At 39.8% G+C, this 19,906-nt stretch overlaps 1 protein-coding gene across 1 annotated transcript in view; it reads right to left on the bottom strand.

Moving 5' to 3' along the window:
• Window positions 1-3,107: 3,107 nt before the first annotated feature.
• col24a1 (collagen type XXIV alpha 1 chain) overlaps window positions 3,108-19,906 on the bottom strand; it is a 103,492-nt gene continuing 86,693 nt past the window's right edge. The window contains exons 44-60 of the mRNA XM_030083515.1: window positions 18,997-19,050; window positions 17,836-17,889; window positions 15,973-16,026; window positions 15,443-15,550; window positions 11,740-11,847; window positions 11,516-11,623; window positions 10,169-10,222; window positions 10,007-10,069; window positions 9,694-9,747; window positions 9,445-9,480; window positions 7,614-7,649; window positions 7,309-7,335; window positions 5,483-5,548; window positions 5,180-5,348; window positions 4,979-5,088; window positions 3,925-4,161; window positions 3,108-3,595 (exon numbers count right to left, since the gene is read on the bottom strand). Of these exons, the coding sequence (XP_029939375.1) occupies window positions 3,449-3,595; window positions 3,925-4,161; window positions 4,979-5,088; window positions 5,180-5,348; window positions 5,483-5,548; window positions 7,309-7,335; window positions 7,614-7,649; window positions 9,445-9,480; window positions 9,694-9,747; window positions 10,007-10,069; window positions 10,169-10,222; window positions 11,516-11,623; window positions 11,740-11,847; window positions 15,443-15,550; window positions 15,973-16,026; window positions 17,836-17,889; window positions 18,997-19,050 (1,485 nt within the window). The 3' untranslated portion in view covers window positions 3,108-3,448. The remainder of the gene's footprint in view (window positions 3,596-3,924; window positions 4,162-4,978; window positions 5,089-5,179; window positions 5,349-5,482; window positions 5,549-7,308; window positions 7,336-7,613; window positions 7,650-9,444; window positions 9,481-9,693; window positions 9,748-10,006; window positions 10,070-10,168; window positions 10,223-11,515; window positions 11,624-11,739; window positions 11,848-15,442; window positions 15,551-15,972; window positions 16,027-17,835; window positions 17,890-18,996; window positions 19,051-19,906) is intronic.

Genomic DNA, 19,906 nt, shown 5'->3' with positions numbered 1-19,906 from the left:
CACAGCTGACAGAGCACAAACTAACCACTGGATCAAAGGAATTGTCTGTAGACCTCAGAAACAGCATGGTCTCACAGAACAAGTCCATTGAAGAATACAGAAAATTTCCTGCTGAACTGAAGGTCTCATTGAGCGCAGTTGCACTGGGTGGTGGCTGCATCATGCTGTGGAGATGTTTGTATAGGAACTGGGAAACGAGTCAGGGTAGAAGGAAAGAATGAATGCAGCAATGCACAGAGACATCCTAGATGAAAACCTGCTCCAGAGCGGCATGATTTTAACACTCACAAAAGCTCACAGTGAGCTACACTGCATGACAGGAATCCAGTAACTCTGGATATGAAGTTTGCTATGTGCTATGGAGTCAACATGTGTTGCATGTTGACTCCACAATGAAAAACAACATACACAGCTAAGCTATCAAAGGGATGGTCACAGGACCATTGTGTATGTCCTCGGGTAACAGCCAAAGCCCATACTAGAATCAATTGAGCTTCGATGGAGAGATCAGAAACTGGCTGTTCACCAACACTTCCCATCCAACCTTATGGAACTTCACAGATGGTGCAAAGACGAATTAGTTAAACTGCCCAAAGATCAACATGTCAAGCTGGTGGCATCATATTCAACAAGACCAAAGGCTGTAATTTAATCCAAAGGTGCATTAACAAAGTGCTTATACAAGACTGGAAATACATATGTACATATGATTTATTAGTTGTTGTTTTTAAGATAATTTAGTAAAAGTAGTGTGTGTGTGTGTGTGTGTGTGTGTGTGTGTGTGTGTGTGTGTGTGTGTGTGTGTGTGTGTGTGTGTGTGTGTGTGTGTGTGTGTGTGTGTGTGTGACAGAGAGCATAGAGACAGAGAGAGCATGTGGGGAATACAACAGCTTAAATGGTAACAATATCCTCAAAGAAAATTCAGCTTGCATTGTAGATTTAAATTTTCAGTCAGAAACTGCAGAATGTCCGTACATCCATCCATTTGTTTGGTCTACCCTGAGTATATGATAACTGGTATGATACTAGATGTATCTACTGTACCTTTATCTATGATCATCTGCAATGATTCTTTCACAATGTCACCAACTGTCAAAGTATCTTTCTGTACTGAATGTATGAGGGAGAAGTGACAGACATTTGTGTTTAAACGTGGGGTGTGAAATGAAACAGTTGTCCTAAATAAATAATATAACTACAGGTGGGCTACCTTAAAAGGGTAGTCAGGCAAAAAGTACAAATACTTTGTACAGAAAAGTAACCTCCAAAGGAACTCATTCACACTGAATTTCTCTGAAGGGTACTCCCTGCCCTAGAAGGGAGTGACACTCAATACACTGCATTCTTGTATGTTCAGGGAGGGCTGGTGATGTTCGTTAAAAAATGAGAGGGAAGGGACACACATCTATGAAGATAGCAATTCAGAAATTCTCTGAAATGAATGAGGTGTATCAGAATTTTAAACGATGTGAAACTGAGGTGGAATAAATGTGTCAGAATAAAGTTGTGTGCTGAGAGAGATGCAATCCAAAGCATGTTAAATTGCTGTGGTTTGTGTTTGCCACCTGAATTAAAAAAAAAAAACATCCAATATAGTATGTCAAGATGTCAAAATTTTGGAGAGAATTCAGTCCTGCTTAATTTTGAAAACACAAATTCATTTTGTTAAATTGGCACCAATCCAATGCCATCCAAAATCTGATCTTGAGTGTTGAATTGACTGATGAGTACCATCACATATGTGGTTTTCAGGTTCTTCCTGACTTGAATAATTTTGCGTTTGCTCCTAATGTGGAGCCACAGATGGACTTTGGGTCAGTAGCCTTTCTGTTTGTTGTGCATTTTAATGATGCTTGCAAAGATTTTCAGCATTGACTGCAGCTTACTCACTCAGCACCGTACAGGTGTGTTAGGTGAATTGGAGAATCTAGTGTGAACATATGAGACTATCTGTCCGTGTCAGTCCTGTGACAGACTGGGGTCCTGTCCATGGTGTACCTTGCCACTTGCTGGACTCAGCTCCAGTTGTTCACCGTTCTAAGTAAAATAAAGATAACCTTGAAAAACCTTGATAACGGTAATTTCTGTGGTTATGGTCACATTTACATTAACACTTTTTATGAGGAAAAAACAAAACAGCCACACAAGCAAACTGTGGGTAACATGTTCCATTTATTTGTTTGTAAAATTTTTATTTACACATTTGCATCCAACTTTGTCCTCACAGGCTTTCTGTAGTTTTTAAATTTTTGATGGTAACATAATTTAGGAAATATAGCTGTTTAATGGGTTTTCTGACTTTGACCTGCTGCTGCTGCCAGTCATCTGCATCAACTGTTTAAAAAAAAAACAAAAAAAAAAACAGTAAACTGCTGAACATACAGTCACAGGAGGGAACGCAAAAGCACATCTTTTAAACATAAATACTTCTTACGACTGAGTTGTGGAAATAGTTCTCTGAGAGTATAACTTACTGTGGTACAGTAAAGTGAACAAATAAAAGATTATAAATAAACATACACTATGATGTCAATATATACAGGTAATGTCACTGATGACTCATTGTTTGTTGCAGCACCAATGATAGATCTCCCCTGAGGAACCTACCACATTGAAGGAAAAGCTACAAAAATATGTAGTGTATCAAAAAAATGGTTCATAAATTAGAAATGACCAAATCAACATAAGTACTTATACAACATAACAAATCTTGATGTAACCGGTACATACAACACAAAGCCAAAAAAAAAAAAAAAAATACTAATTTGACATTAGCAACTATTCTAGAAAGCAAATAAGCATGTAGAGGTAGAGCACCATCTGTCAAGATGTACAGGTCCGACTGGACAGGACCGAAGACAAAAATATCATGAAAACAATGTAAAATATAGCCTCTGATTGAAATTTAAAGCAGTCACACATTATCCACATGCTATTGCACTCATATAAACCTTTAGTTAGACAGTGCCCTCTGCAGAGGCCTGGCACGATCCTTCGGGTTGGGCCTCTGCTTCGGATGGTCTGGGTGTGTTTGGGTTGAGGGGTGTTAGGGAAGTCGATAAGGCCGCTGCTCTGTGAGGCCCAACCTGTGATCAGGGAGTGATCTGGGTCCATATGCAGCAAACCTAAGCACCGTTTGACTGAAAGTTACGCAAACAAAATGTACTTTACACATTTATTTGATAAATATCGGCATACACTCTTCTCTGGCATTCTTGGCCTGGATGATCCACAGAGATTGAGTTCTTTCGTGGACGTCTGCCTACGATTGGACATAGGGCATTTGTTATTCACACAAAGTCCCGTTAAAGCTCTCCAACAAACACAAACTCTCATGGACACTGACTCCAGCAAGCTGGCAAGTGTCTCTTTGTGGGGGAACTCATTTTTAAATGTCTGTGGATTTAAGTGGCTTATGTAAAAGGGTCACAGGACGGTGACGTCGGTGTCAGAGGAAGCAGACCGGCCCGATCTCGAGGCGTCGCTGACTGTTGAGCTGTGGATTGGGGAATTCCTGTATGTCTACGATAGGTAGCTGACGACTGTCCTGAGTATGGAAGAAGAAATGTGACTGGTGCCAGCTGCCGTCTTGGATCTGAAAATCAGACGGGTGGAGGAAGCACAAGAAAGAAATGTGATTAACTTAAGACACGATCTACGAATTCACTAGAGAATGAAACATGAAAACCAAATTCTGATCAGTTTTATCACAGCATTGTTCCTGTATTATCTGTTTTATGAAAAACCATGCAAGTACAGAGCAGTAACTTAATGAAGTCTGTTCAGTAACATTAAACAAGCCGTTAATATATGGAACACATAGATGTGCAGACATTTGCAGGATTGCGTCCCTGTTAAGAGTTACGGGATGTCTTAAGTCCCGTTTCATGTAGACTATAAAGAAACTTTGAGCTCGTTTGTCACCTTGCATTCATCTTGTAGCACATGTGGTTCAAGTAGTGTGTCTTTCTCAAACATCTGTTTGTTCCAGCCACGAAATCGGAGCCGGCTGTTCTCTGTGTGTGTAGGTTCGGCGTGGCTCAGGCTGTCTGCGGTGCCGTAGGGTGGATCACTCAGGCAGTGGAGCATGATGCTTTGGCTGCCTTCAGTGCTCAGTAAATGGAGAAACTTCATTTGGACTTTCCCGACACCGAACACCATCTGTGGGAGCAAGCATGGACAGTGTGTGCTGTGAACACCGTGTCATCCTTACCACAGCAGAAAAAAGACTTGTCAATCAAACTTTTAAAGAGTCTGACACAGTCCTCTCATTGTTACTTGTTCCAATTTAGAATAGTTTTTTTTTTTTTTTTTAACTCAACGAGTTTTAGCTAGATGTCTAAAGTAAAGCCTGGGCTCGGCATGCACTCAGCACAGTTCACCACTTGATTTTACATGATGAAATATGCTCGTGAACACCCATAATGGTCATTTCTGCTCGCTTTAATAAAGAACAGAGGCGGGAGTGGCCAGGTTACAGAGGCTGTTTGAGACAGAACGATGACTAATTGGTTCACAGCATTTTATATATGTACTGAGTTACTCTGAAAGCTTACAAATTTCCAAGTATTTGGGTTTTTTTTTTAAACAATAAGATGAAAACCTCTGCAGTGGAGGTGAGTTCTATGAAATTAGCAATGAATGAATTGTGATCATAGCCACATGATTGAACAAAGTTTGTTTTGAACCAACATGAGCTTATCAAATCTGATAAGTCTAAGACAAAAAATGGTCAAAACTGTGCAATTGTTCAAAACAAATTCTTGTAATAATGAAGTTTTGCTAGCCACAGAGCTTTAAAAATTATGAGAAAATCCGACTGGCTTTTCACCCCAGATGAACTACAGTGACGGCATCCTCAGAGAAGGCCTATGAAATGTTTATTTAGGCTACAGCACTTTAAGTTGGCTTCAAGAAAGCAACTGATCAAACAACATTGAGGATTTAATCTCTTTTTTAATTGTTTTTTTTTTTTTACCTTATTAGATGCCACTGGATGTAAACACGTCTGTCCCCCTGCAGTGAAGTTGCAGAAGACTCTGAAGGCATCAGAAGTACAGCCCACGTTCGGATCGATCCAGAACCATCCTGAGAGGACCCCCAAAACAAAGATACTATCATTCTCTACACGCAACAAAACAGAAATCCAATGTTTTAGTCCACGTGTGACATAACTGACCATCTTTCAGCTTGTGTTGGCAGTCCATCAGGTCCTTACAGACACGAGCCGGGTTTTCCCGGGTGCCGAGGGGCTTTTTAATGCTTTCAATCACACTGCTCAGATAGTGTAGCGTCTTCAGTATCTCTGTATTCGGGTCTGGCAGGCTTATCTCCATGTTCTGGAAACTCTGGTTAAAAATGGAGAAGATAATACTGTCTAGGTTCAGAATAACATATGACAGTGAGCGACTTCTTTAGAGTAGTAATTCCAACAAACGCTCGGCTGTATCAGCGTTTCCATCGTCTGATTTCGGTACTTTACCTCTGTCCTGAGGGCAGCATTGGAGTCAGACACACTGTACACTGCTCTGTCATCATATATCTGTCTCTGTGGATTCAAAAATCAACATATTTAGTTCAATGAAAAACCACGACAGAGTCACTGCCTTGCTCATTATTAAACCAAAAGATTTCAATCTGCAGGTTTGTTCATGACCAACAGAAAACATGGCAGCTTTAAGTTTACAGAGAAAACTTTAATAGAATCAGAATACACTTTAATACCAGAGAAAAGCAGTAAAATAAGTCTTGCATCAATAAACCACTACATTCCTGACTTCAGTGTGGGGGAAGAATAACACATTCCAGTCAGTATAAACACCACAGTTATCACATAATGTGTGTAAACAACAAAAAAGGACATCAGATATTCTCTAGTTGTTATTCTGGGTTTTTGAAGTGTCTTGAAGAAGAAAAGGTCATTCATAGAGTGAAATTATATCACACTTGAGGTCATGTTTTACTGAATATCAGCATGACTTTGGTTTGTTTTAGGGTTAGGGTTTTAGGCATGAAGCCGTTGGCCAGGTGAAGATAACAATCAGTACAACAACATGACCTCAGGTGTGATTGTACTTTTACACAACGGTGGCATTTATCAGCCGACAGATATAAAAATAGCGCTGTCTTTTTTTCTTTCACCGCTGGTTTTGTTTCTGCAACCAAAAATAGTGCAGCGCCACTAGACTAGACTGAATCCTGCTTAACAGCACAAAGACAAGAGAGAGTCCGTCAGTGAGAATCGATGTGAACTGTGTTCATTTACTTGCACATTTCCAATTCTTGTGAAATTCTAAAAAAAATTAATCTGCGTATTTAAAATCTCTTTAACATAAGCGATACATGTCAAAAGTTTTTCCTTTGATCTATGCCCTTATTCTTTGGTTATCTCTGGATCTGGTCTTTTTCACAGTGAAACAAATGTTTTTTCCATTATTCTTTACTCCCTGTGAAGCCAAAGTAGAGATGACTTGTATTTGCATCCCACAGAAATGCAAATGCTTTATGTTGTCTATATTGGAACAAAAGGTCTGGTTTCAAATGTGCGTAACACACATTAACCGCGAGGAGCCATTTAAAGTTTCAATTACATCTTAAATAAGCCTCCTATGCGTTAAAATGTTTGTTTGTTTGTTTGTTTTTTAACAAAAATACCATGATGTATGGAAATCAACAAGCTCTCACAACATTTGTCTGGCCTTCACAGACTAATAAAACACATTTTTTGAGATACAAAAAGCAGCACAGTATTTCCACGTGCATAGCAGCAAAGTTTATGAATTTTATTGATTTGATTTCAAACAAAATCATCTGTTTTGCCTTGAATGTGTGAGAATAATACTGTTTGTAATTTATCGGCATATTTTTGTTTTTATATGACTATCGGGTCAGTAGCTGAGGTCATCACTGGGATTTTACCAGCTGATAACTTCCTGACTTCCCAGCTTCTACATCAGAAGCAACACAGCAGTTCAAGAACAAAAGCATAAAAGTGCTTCATGAAAGGGCCTAAAAAGGTTAAATAATAATTTACTTTGTCAGAAATTACTCATTTGAAGGTTGCTTAAGAGCAAGACAGAAAGTAGGCTTTGTCATTTCTTGAATTAATTAAAGCTTTTCAGCAATTTTCATCTTTGATTTCAGAAGGAAGCGAGATGTCAATCCCAGTCGGAATGAGATCGACCAAAAGATCTCCCAGGTATATATTGTTTTCTTGAAAGTCCACATACCTACATAATTTACCATTCCTATAGAAACCTGATGTCTAGGTAAGAGTCTCTGTCTAAATCACTGACATGGAACACTTACTGTTGGACCAGGAGCACCTGGGGGTCCCTGGAGTAACAGAAACAAAGGAAAAAAACAAAATGAATCGCATGGCATGGTATGTGTCATGTCATTTTAGTGTTTATTATGGTTTTTATTATTGCACCCAGTGGAGCTGTGTTACAGAAAGACGCTGTATTAAACGCAGGTTTTGCAAACTGCAGTTTAAAAATCATTAAAAATCTTCAATTAAACATATGAAAATAAAAATAACAGAAGACTGAAGAGCTACTTTTTAAGGTTATGGTGAAACTCATACAGTCACTTTAAAGATATTCAACACTTACTCTGGGTCCTGGATTTCCTTGCGGTCCTTGAGGCCCCTGAAAAAAAACAACAACAAAAAAGTGTTAATATAGCAAAACTTAGCAATGCACTGAACACCAGTGATTTTCTGGCGTGCCTGCCTCTGTGTGGACCAGGACCAGGACGATCATCATTACGCATGTGGTCACCTACTGCCCCCTGTGGCTGACCGGAGCCCCACATGTGTTTACTGTCGTGGCAGCTGGACTCTATTAAGTCTGCTGGTGGGACTTCAGGTCGTCCATGCGGCTACACAGCTTGTAGGAATATGCACAAATTTGACATCATCAGTGATGAAAGGAAGGCTTGAATCAGGGCCACATTGTGGACACACTTTGTTTATTTGTGCTTGATGGTGTAAATTGTACAGCTATTTAGGCTGAGCTGACAATCAAACTGAACTCCGCTGACCAGGAACACAGACGGAGACGTTACAGCGTACAGTTGCACCATCATTTGCCATGATAAGATGTTGACAAGGTTATTTCTTCAACAGTGTTTAAACAGGACAGACTGAGAGCACTGGAGCACACGTTTGTGAGTGACGCAAGGGTTTTCCAGCGCAGTCAATGTAAATTCAAGGTCCTGTTGAGCGTCTCTCACTGAGATGAAATGTCTCCATTAGTTCTTGGGAGAGACTGCTGTTTACCCTGGTGAGACGTGCCACAAATTGTCATTGTTCATGCTGTGGTCAGACATTTAGGATCTAATGTTTGAAAATGATTCCATTATAAAACTAATAAATCTCTACGTACAAGAAACATACAACACACATACACACACCCACATGCTCACGTGCACACATAAAATCAAATAAATGTAATAACAGGTAATTAATTACATTCAGACAACTGAATGATATCAGCTTCCAGTTGATCTGACGGTAACCTACTGACCATGAAACCTCTTATGAGCACATGAAAGAAGCTGTGCAGGTGAAAATCTTTTAGCTGTAGCAAAAAATACGAAAGTGACATTTTTGAAATCCCTGTAGTTATTGGAAAAGCATTGAACAAATGGATTTGAGGCTCAGGATTCAAACAGACACAAGCAAGACTGATAAGGTACATGCTCTGTGCTGGGTTTCCGAAATTAAAAATATGGCATGTAGGTGGGATTGTCTGTCTGTTTGTATTAGCTGAACAACAAATCAGAAAACTGGTGGCAGATTTCCTTGTTCTGAATCATCCATTAGGAACATTTGGGAGTCACAGGGGGAACTTGGGGTTTTCGGGGCCTTGCTTAATGGCCCTCGGTGGTTGTAATAAAGACTGAGACAAGTGGTGGCTCATTTAAACAAAAAGTCTTACTAATCCAAGAACTAAAACTAACCTTCAGGTCATGAGCTGTGTTTACTAACGCCAATGTCACCACTGCCACTCAGCCACTGTAGTGTACCCTAACAATCCCTAGACCTCGGCTGAGCTATGCTGGCCCCATCTAACCCCGGATAAATGAGTAAAGAAGTTAAATGTTTTAATTTTATGCCCAACACAGTTAGAAAACCATGAGTTCATCAGTGATGAGTTTAAAATACAAGGTGTAACTTGGTGAAACTCATATAAACAAAACTACTAATAAACTCCAGCCTGCATTGATTTTCCTCACGGCTTCTGTCATTGTCAAGCACATGTCAGTGAACACAACCTGCTCCGAAGGGCCACGTGAGGATCGATTGCCCCAAAAACCCTCTGAGGAACGTTTGCATGCCACATGTTACTCAGGTGCAACAATAATACAGATATACAGTGTGTGATCATGCACGCTGTGAGTATCTTTGAAATGTGAAAACTTCATTGAATTAAATCTCACCATTTCACCATTGCTTCCTCTTGGGCCCCTGGGTCCCTGTGGGAAAAACAACAACAACAACAACAACTTTTATATTTAACAATATTTTTCTCAGTGAAGAATGAGAGTTTCTGAATAGAAAGGGCGCACACACACACACACACACACACACACACACACACACACACACACACACACACACACACACACACACACACACACACACACACACACACACACACACACACACAAAGAGTGAGTGGAACCTACAGGTTTTCCCAGAGGGCCTATCATTCCTTCAGGGCCTACAGGTCCAGTGAATCCCTGAAGCAAACAACACAGAGTGATATTACACACTGTATGTGCAAAGAGATCTGTGTGTCTCCTATATTTTGGATTTAAAACATTAATCAGCTGCAAAGGTGTCTCATTAATAAACTAAATGAGGTGACAGTGTTTTATTGGGTGCCGCATAAAGTGGATGGAAACTGGAGAGTTTTTCTCAAGCTGAAATTAATTTGACACACATGAGAAGAAAGCTTTTGATTGGGCTATCGACTCCATTTTCTTTAATAAAACCTACCATTGTACCCATTGGGCCTTTAGGGCCGGAGAAGCCTCTAAGTCCAATTTCACCATTTGGACCCTATTTGGAGAAATGAAAACAGGTTTTGTAAACTTCATGGCACTTAGGTGGTGTTTTTTTCATTGTTACACATTTAACGATTAGTATTGAGTCCATTACCTTTGGCCCTGGAAAGCCTTGTAAACCAACCATTCCAACATCTCCAGATTCCCCCTTGAAACAAACAAACAAACAAAGAATCCCATCAGAGTAGAAGGCTTTTGTCTTGTATAAGTTTTAACATTAAATCAGCTTATTACATGATCAACTTTGACATTCAGGATAATTCTGTGTTTTTATTGGATCTTCACTCCAACGTAGCTCCAGACACAAACAGGACTCTTACACAAAAGAAAAGGGCCAAACAGACCAGGCTTTATGTCTGAACCTAAAGTGGCCCCGGCACACATCCATGCACTTCTCCAGACATACATTCAGCGGGATGGATGTCTGCACACCGGCTGTCATCCAGGATGGCAGACACTGTGTTTGCACAGTCAGTCATTCACATCCTTTCACGGCTCCGCTTTCAAACCGGCGACTTCGACCGAGAAATTCTACTCGCCAAAAAGTGCAAAGAGATCCAACCCAAGGGCCCGAGTCTCCACTCCTGTTTCGTGAGCATCAATGGAGATGGAGACGGCAAGGAATCGGGTGTTGTTTCGTTTTTCTTCTTCTTCTTTCAAAAGTTACATAAGTAAAGTGGAGCACCTCTTTTTCAGGTCTCTGGAGTGTGAGGATCTTACATAACTTGGCTTTACCAGCAGGAATGTTTCCATTCCTGGTCTCGCCCAGATAATTTGTATCCCTGCTCATGGTGGAAAAGCGTCAGACACACACATTTTAACCCACCACAGATTGGCTACACAGCCCCCCTGAAGATATATTTAGAGACAAGTATTAAAGATTGTATTTAGGTTTATTAAGCCCTATTGGAGGGAAAAAACCCTAAGGACTATGTCAATTTATGGAGTGAAATTTAATAACCTCCACTATTATGACTTGATTATTTTGTCTTGTGAAAGACAACATGGAAAAATGTGCATCGACCAAAAGACAACATGGTGACATGCAAAGAGAGGAAATGAAGGAAGAACAGGGTATGGGATAAAAAAGAAGCATTCTTTAAATCATGCATCTCGTCATTGTATTGTTACAAAATGAGTTGAAGAAAATAGTTTATATTTACATTCATAGTGCTTAATTTATTTTATTTATTCCAATGAATTTATATACTTATCTAAGGAATTGCATTTTGTGTGTTTTATGTTACGTGTTGGCTTAGGAATGTTTCTTTTATTATTATATGCATTTCAGTTTGATCTAAATTTAAACTTCAGCTACAAATCTTCAACTCGGTTCTTGGACATGAAAACTACAGCAAAAATCACTCGTAGCAGAGACTCGGTTCTGTCTTAACATAGACTTCTAACCTATATACAATAAAAATGGCCAAAATATACTCACTGCTTGTCCTTTGGGGCCTGGGTCGCCTTTCTTTCCCTGGTCACCTGTTGTCCCCTCCACGCCCTTGATTCCAGCGGCTCCCCTGTCCCCAGGAAGGCCAACTTCGCCCTGAACACATCACGAGGAAATTAAAAAGAAGGAAGTTCTCACCAGAGAGACTTTTGCAAGGGTGCAGAACAACAATTTAGAATGACTGCTATCTTGTCCACTAATATTATGGTCACCTTCAAACCAGGTGGTCCTCTTTCTCCAGGCGACCCAGGAAATCCGGGCTCTCCTCTGGGACCCGGGCGACCAGCAGGTCCCTCCTGTCCTACCGAGCCTTTAAGACCCTGCGCCAGAAAAACACATATTAAAGAAAACCTTCTCTGAAATGAAAAATTGACTAAACAGGTTGACACAAACTGTATCAAAATGACATTTCTTCAGTAGTAATATCTAGTTTTAGACCAAGTTTTATAAAGTTTGTCACTTTGTAACACTGACTTGTTGTAAACCGTTAGGACCAACAACAATAAAATATCTAAATACTATTGTATTAAAGCTATGCGTTTGAGATTTTAAAAGTCTCTATATAGAAAATGACTAAACTGTGGTGCCTAAAGTTTTGTGGTATAAAGTCTTCAAGAATTTCAATGTTTCTCCTTTTACATTTAAAATAAACTTAAAACCAAAATGACTGTTTCAGTTGTAACATCATACTTTGACCTGAATATTTTTTTGGAGCAGCCTTTTTTTTCCCCTGCCCGTTATTTTTTTCTGAAGAACTACAAAAAGTAATTTGTGTGAGGAAAAGGCTACTTTTTACTTTTTTGCATTTATTTCCACTCTGAGACTCTCTAGTGAACACATGGGTTTTCAAGTCCCACACTGTGAAAACAGTCATACCCAAATAGGGAGTACATACTGTATGTAGGGCATATATTTGAATTTTATTTCACCTCGTTTTTTTCGTTGTCTCCACATGTTAGCAGTTTCACTGCTGAACAAAAGCAAGAAGTCTTCTGTGTACAGTCTATGCATCTATTTTTGAAACAAGCAACATCCTGCTAACTAAAACCCCGATCAACAATGAAAAATACACATTTCATGTAAATTTGAGGTTGGAACACTAGATTTTTAAATTCAGTGTGCTTGTGAATGTGTTCATGACATACAGTGAAAAAAATGTGGGTGCAGAACAGAGACTGGCAATAAATTCATATTAGACACATTTTGAATAAATTCAAATGTCAATGCGTATTTTAAAAAAATCCAAATGCATTCTTTCTTAGTGTAGGCTATATTCATAGAGTAGCGATAAAACGGTCTGCCTGATGTCAAGCTGCTCTCTCACATGGCAGAGGGCACAGACCACAGTGGCTTTCTGCTCCATCAGCAGCGTGTTGAGGTAAAAGGAAGTCAGTGGTATAAGAAAAACAGGCTGAATGCACTGTTGCTTCAAGTATGGCTTCTGCTCCTCAATCACTGCAAGGAGAGCCGATGAGTCAAGGACCAGGTGATCGGGGGCTTCGCCGTGAACTGCAGACGCTGAGAAACCGTTGCATAAGAAAATGCAGCAGCCCACCAGCTTAACAAGATCGCTCAGATATTCAATTAATACTGACCCATTCATCCCTCACATATGGTCTCTCTCACATACGGATACGCAAAAGCACCACACACGCAAGAACACAGAGCCGGTCTGAAGCCCCAAAACAGAGCAGGGATCATTCATGTATTTATAGTCTGCAGTGCTGCTGAGCTTTCAACACAGTCCAAAAATTTCCTGCAGAGTCCCTGCAGACATGTATGTACATTTTACAGCAAGATGGAACAGATGCTGTAACAGGTCTGCTAAAGGAAAAAAAAAAAAGGCATGATATTCACATCTGGTTTAGAGGCTACACAGACAAACACATCAAAAACATGAGTTCAGGCCAGATTTTAAATAGTTGAGGCTGATAAAGGTGGAGTGCAGAGAGTGAGCTCTCCGATGTGATGCTGACTTTGTACAGCTTGAGTAGCATCAGCAAGACCTTTCAATTTTAACTTAATTTATAGTTTAGCTCGTCATTCACAACAATCCATCCATCTATTGTCTAATCATCTTAAAACCCAACTTAGGGCTGTTGTTGATCCCGTCTGACTATGAGCACATAGAGACAAATGGCCACACACACTTAGATCCACACCTACAGGCCATTTATAGAGACCAATCAGCCTCAGCTAGTTAAAATGTACTTATTAGGTCAGTTTAATGGTCAAATTCTAACTCGTTAGTAAGTCACTGAGCTGGTTCATTAAACAAACGTTACTATCATTTTAGGTTTTGCACATACATGTACTTGCATGTCGTCTTCTGCTTTCATCTATGAAGACTTATTGACTGAATTAACCTCCTGTAACGTAAATGACTTACGTTTTATACTGTTGTCGTATAACCCTACTCATTCTCTCTGCATGTCAAATGGATTTTTTTAAGTATTAGGTTTGTTTTTTCTTCTGAAATGTCTCTGCAGTACTGTTCTCTTTTTAGTGCTATATTTTATTTTCGATTTGTGGGACCGTGTCAGACACTCAAACTTCGAGCTGTTAACAGCATTGCTGAACACAAATTCCCAGAATGAAAGCAAAAAGTGTGTTCGAGGTTTCCTGAGCGGTGTCACATGTCTTCCACCGACTTAATGACTGAGTTAAAAACAAAAAAACCTGCCTGATGTTTAAGTTGCCAAACAACAGTCTGGTTTCCGAGAGCCTGGCCAAAACCTTGTAAGTTTGGTTTCAGGAGAACATATGATACAGCGCTTCCACGTCGCTCACTGCTGTTTCTCCGTTCACATAAGAAAAACCCATTCATCATTATCATGGGACAATTGAATGTAATGAAAATGAACCATTAGGGCAGTTCTGCAGGGAATGTGAAGCATACCATGCTCTTTACTGGTCATCAGCCTTTTTTCAAGAGAATTTCCTAAAAGCAGAAGTCCTCTGAAACTATTGCTACTGTTACCTCAGAATACCTCAAACACAAAGAAATATAGTGAAAAAAATGAAGGAAAAAAAAAAAACAATTTACTGGATGTAAAGCTATGCGGCTCAGTAAAGAATAATATCACTTAATTGACTCAGTTTGATAAATATGAGGAGCAAAAAGCAGAATCACTCGACTTTCAGACAAAACTAAGTAAATGAAAGCCAGACAGCAGAGCTTGGCTCTCTAACTCCTGGCAGAAAATAACAATGATGCTTGTGCAAATCCCAAAACACTCTGGCCACACAGTTATTGTATAAGAATAATCCCACTGTGGTGCAATCAGAGGAAGCCAATCAAATCAAATAAGGCATATAATGATTGGGTCATGTAATCAGCCTGAGTCTTAAAACAACATGGAAGCAGGTGAAGTAAAGTTGGAGCCACTCAGGAGGAGTAAAAATTAAAAAAGACAGCATTATGGGGACAATGTGGTAAAGCTTAGAATAATTACTGGAGGTACAGAGTGTTTCATGAGGTGTACTCTGTGGTTTGAGGAAACAAAGACAAAAAAGTGATTGTCTTTGGTTGATTACGCTGAATGTGCCGCCAGTTTGCATGTGGACTGCTCCTTTCCCACACTGGCTTCTCTGAGTCCTTCTAATACAAACCACAAATCTGCCATAGATGCTTGATGCTGCTGACAGTCAGGGAAATACCCCTTTGACAGATATGTTATGTAAGTAAGTCGTCTCACTCTTTCTATTACTTTGTTTCATGGAAATGAACAACAAGAATGTGAACCGCCTTTTATATGTTTAGCAAATCCCACAAATGGCCACGAGCCTGGCTAGCAGCCTTTAGCTAGTGAGCAAGGCCTCAGGCGCAAAGTGAGATATCTGATTACTGGAGGTGAACACGGTGAAAACACACAGCCGAGTATTCTGCAGGATTTGAATAGTTTCACTTTTTACCTGCCATCCTTCTTTTCCTGGTAGTCCTGGTAGGCCGGTGAGACCCGGGGGGCCATCAGGCCCTGGGTACCCCTTCATTCCCACAGGTCCAGGTAGACCAAAGGGCCCCTAAAAAGTGGAAGCATTTCTTTATATCTATTTGAGAACATTCACAGCAACTGTTCCTCATTTTAACATTGCTAGATTACTGTTTTTAAGGCCGTCCCGCATTTCTAAACCCCCGATCATTCATCTCAGAGGTTCCCAACATTTTTTTACCATTATGATGCAAAACCAAGAGCTCCTAATATAAAAGATATTTAAGTTTTCCAGATAGATTATAGATAGTGTTTTAATATTGCATTCTTTTAAATATTGTACTGTAATTGTAATAACTGCAGAGAGGGTAAAACTTTGGGACTGGACCCCTTTTTGAAAATTTTAAAGTCAAACTGCAACATAACACACATATTTCATAAATAATTCTACTTACACGAAGCTGTGTGTGCTCCTTCAAAACTCGCATTTGACTGAATTGATGTGATACTTACTTCGAGGCCAGGAGCTCCACTTAGACCTCTTGCCCCTTTCTTTCCAGCTGGTCCCTGAAATGACACAGAGACAATGAATACAATGAATGTGGACTTTAAAAAAATCACAGAAGGATATATATATCTTACAGTCCTCTTAATTCCTTCAATAAACCACATCTGTATTTCTTGTTTTTCTTTAAGAAAGTCTGCGGACCCCCGCCCTGATATCTGATTTGCTAAACGATTACAGTGAAGTCCAGCAGTGGCTCCCACTCCCACTCTCACAAACGTTGCTGTACATGGAGAAAGCGTCTTACTCTGTTTAATATATGTAAGTATGATTTTATCATCCTCAGAGCATGCAAAGCCTTGGCCCCTTCTTACAACCCACATCCCAAGCTGCTAACCACTGTCGAAGCAAATGTTCACTATGCAAACAGTGTATTCGTGTTTTCAAGCCAAAACATTACAGTAAAAACCATAAAATGCAGAGTATGCATTCATAGTTATTTATGTACTGGAATACATCCGTCCATGAGCGCTTTACCAGAGCTGTTAATCTAAAACAGACACACAACAGACCCCAAAATAGTCCGGGGCTGATTGCTATCATTTTTTTTTTTAAGAACAGATGGTGCATGCTGAAACACTGAACAAACTCTGGTTGAACTCACATCAGGCTGAATGCATAGCGTAACATATATTCCTATCGCATAAGGACTGTTTATATAGTCAGTCCTCCTCACAAGCTCTTTTGCGTGTGGAATAAAATAAGTGGTATCTGAAGAACGAGTGATTCTTCACCAGTAAGAAGAATTAATGCAACTTGATCAGGGGGACTCTTTTTTCTGACATGGAAAATTAGGTTATGTAACGTGTGAGGTGTGAAGGCCTAAAACGAGTGGGACCGCTAAAAAAAAGAGAGACCAAACCAAGCCAGAGAGGAACCAAACAATTTCCTTGATAATCATCAACAGGAAAAAAAAAGGTGGTTGAGTGCTGCCTTCACGGAGGTCATGAAAAGCTGAATTTCTCCTCCTGTTGTCCATTTCCTCATTCTGAAGACTTAAAGGTGCGTTAAGGAGTTTTTCAACTTTAAAAATACTTATTTCCCACCATAAATATGTTACAAATGTTCAATGGTGTGTATAATGTGCCCTGATATATTCATTACAAGTAGCCTACTGCTAACAGCGCTAAATTGTCACTTGAAAGTTGCAGTGCCAGTTCAGCACCATAATTTTTTTGCTGAGAATTTGAGATGATGTGACATAATGCGCGCTCCCGCTGGACTGATAGGTTAGGTTTCATTTTGTCCGCCATTATTCCGCCAGATGCTTAGTGAGCAACAACTGAGCAGGATCTTCCAGAAAGTAAGAAAAGACTGGCTTCTAGCACTGCCACAACTCCAGCACAGACCCCACAATGCAAAATAAACTTAAATTTTACTCGAGTGCTACTAAAAGAGCGAGGAAGGAGTTCCCCTCTTCCACGGACGCAAGCCACAGACACGAGTGTTTCATTAAACTACAGTAACACCCAAGGCCTGCAGGAGCCGCTGTTTCGCAGAAAACGTGCAAACTCCTTAATGCACCTTTAAGACCTTTTCTACCATATATCCTCAACATGAGGAGTAAAGTTCACACATATTTGTTCTCCTTAACTGAAATCTAACCACAGCTGAGCTGCAGTCATCAGGCAAGACAAAGAAAACTGCTGGACCGGTTTTTGCGGTGAACATGAACAAAGCTGACAAAGCTGTCAAACTTAAAAGGAAACGAAAACCTTGAATTTTTTTTTTATTATTTTTTTGTTCCTACTTGATACAGATATACGTCAGTAGAAAAGCTGTCTGCAGTATACGTGTTGGTAATAACTTACTGGAGCTCCGTTCTCTCCGATCGGGCCTGGTTCGCCAGGCTGGCCTGGTGATCCCTGCACAATACAAGAAAGAATGTGATGAAAAGCTATATTCACCCCATCATACAGATGCTGTAATGGAAAGAAGGGATTTACCACTTATCTGTAGTGCTTATTAGAGTAAGTATGTACATTTTGGAGATCCCATGAAGTTTTCCTTTGCATGAATCTCAGTACAAAATGTCTATCTGGCACACAAATATCTCATAATCTAATAGACAGTGACCTATGCAGAGTACATTCAGGCTCTTAAGGGGATAAAAACATTGGATTGAGCTCCTCTTATGTCACCTCAGTCTAAAAACATTTACATATTTCTCTCATAGAGCCTCACCATAGACAAAGAGTCTCAGAAAGGCAGTCATCGGTATATTCTGTCCTTCCTAACAATTTCAAAACAGTTGCAGCAGTGTTTACTGCTTCGATATTTCCAGGTTGTGATTTGCAAAGAGGGATAAAATACATCTTCCCAGCATGGTGATGAGAGCCATTTTACCAGTAGATCCAAAAAACCTTAAGTAAATCTCTTTAAGATTGAAGCAGAGCTGTCACCTCTCAAGCATTGTGAGTGAACCTATCAAGATTAATGCAGACATTTGGCGGAATGCCTGATATTTAGAAATATTTAACATATAATTGTCGTGAGAACTGGAACGGTCACCAGTCCACCTCATTTTGAGACAGGGAGTCAAACACAGTCTCATTCACACTTTCAGGCAAATTAGAGAAACCCCTCGGCAAGAAGAGACTGAAGTACCCCGAGAAAACCAGGGTGTGCGCGTGCAGAACCCGAGACTCTCTTGTTGTGAGGTGGTAGTGCGAAAGACTGCACCACAACGTTACCCAAACTTAATGCATTTAATCTGAAACATACGAAGTAAGAGAACAGATAACAGCGTCTCTGTGAGGAACTGACAGCCTGTCCAGTGCGTAAAACTTCACTTTCATTCAACTGGGACTGCTTCCAGAGGCAGGATGAATGGATTCTTACTTTCTATCAACTGATTTTTCTTTCATCCCATTCCCAAAAAGGCATAGGTGACAATTCTATGTAAACTAAATACAAAGACCAGCGGTTTTTCAGCATTTCATCAAATCTACGATAAACATTCAATGACCTACCGGTGGACCTTGAGGTCCAACAGCCCCACGAGGTCCGGTGGTACCAATATGGCCCTGAAACAAATACATAACACTGAATTAAAATGATGATTTTAGCTTACACTAAAAATCTTTACCAGTTCCAAATCTCCAAAACACATTCAACACATTTCATCTCCATGTTCAGTGTTTGTTTACTTTTTGAGAAACACTCAGAAGCAGGTTACGGGTTTGCACCATTACTACATTCTGTGAAATACTGAATTACAGGTTCCTTGGCAACAAAACAATATCCCTGAGTGTCTAAGCCATAGTTTTTATGTATAGTTTTAGGACGGGCCACAGGAGGTTTCGGCTAAACAGGATTTATTAATTCTCCAAATGCATAAATTGCAACAAAATCCAAATGTGACCTATAAGGGCAATTAATTTAAGTGATGGAAAGAAACATATTGCACTTTATGATTTGAGAGCTGTGCTGGAGCTGGAAAGGAGTCAAACATTGTTTTTATTGATTCTTTCCAAGATTTTACTTTGAATAATAATACAGTTGTTGTGCAACAGCCTCAGACTGAGGTACTTATTTGCTAAACTGTGTCATAAATACAACCGAGTTTCAGTACCTACAATGCCATCCAAAAATCACTTCTCTTTTTATATTCAAGGAAAGTCTGGAGAGGGTCTCTGCAGTTAAAAACTTGCACTAAAAACTTTGCACTTACGCCTTCAACATATAACCGACATTTGCATTCAGACACCTACAAAATCAAATAATCCAGATGTAATTTGACCTGCATTGAGCATTTGTTTGTAAACATTCTGTGAGCAGAGATTTCAAAAGCCGGAAGCATGAAAGTGACAAAAACACCAGATTTTCCCGGCCTTATCAGCAGGATTTCAGTAATCCTCTTCAGCCTGTGTGGTCTGCACT

The sequence above is a fragment of the Salarias fasciatus genome, chromosome 23, assembly GCF_902148845.1.
Source record: "Salarias fasciatus chromosome 23, fSalaFa1.1, whole genome shotgun sequence".
NCBI lineage: Eukaryota > Metazoa > Chordata > Actinopteri > Blenniiformes > Blenniidae > Salarias > Salarias fasciatus.
The sequence above is the reverse complement of the archived record's forward strand: the minus strand, read 5'-3'. Positions and strand labels throughout refer to the sequence as shown.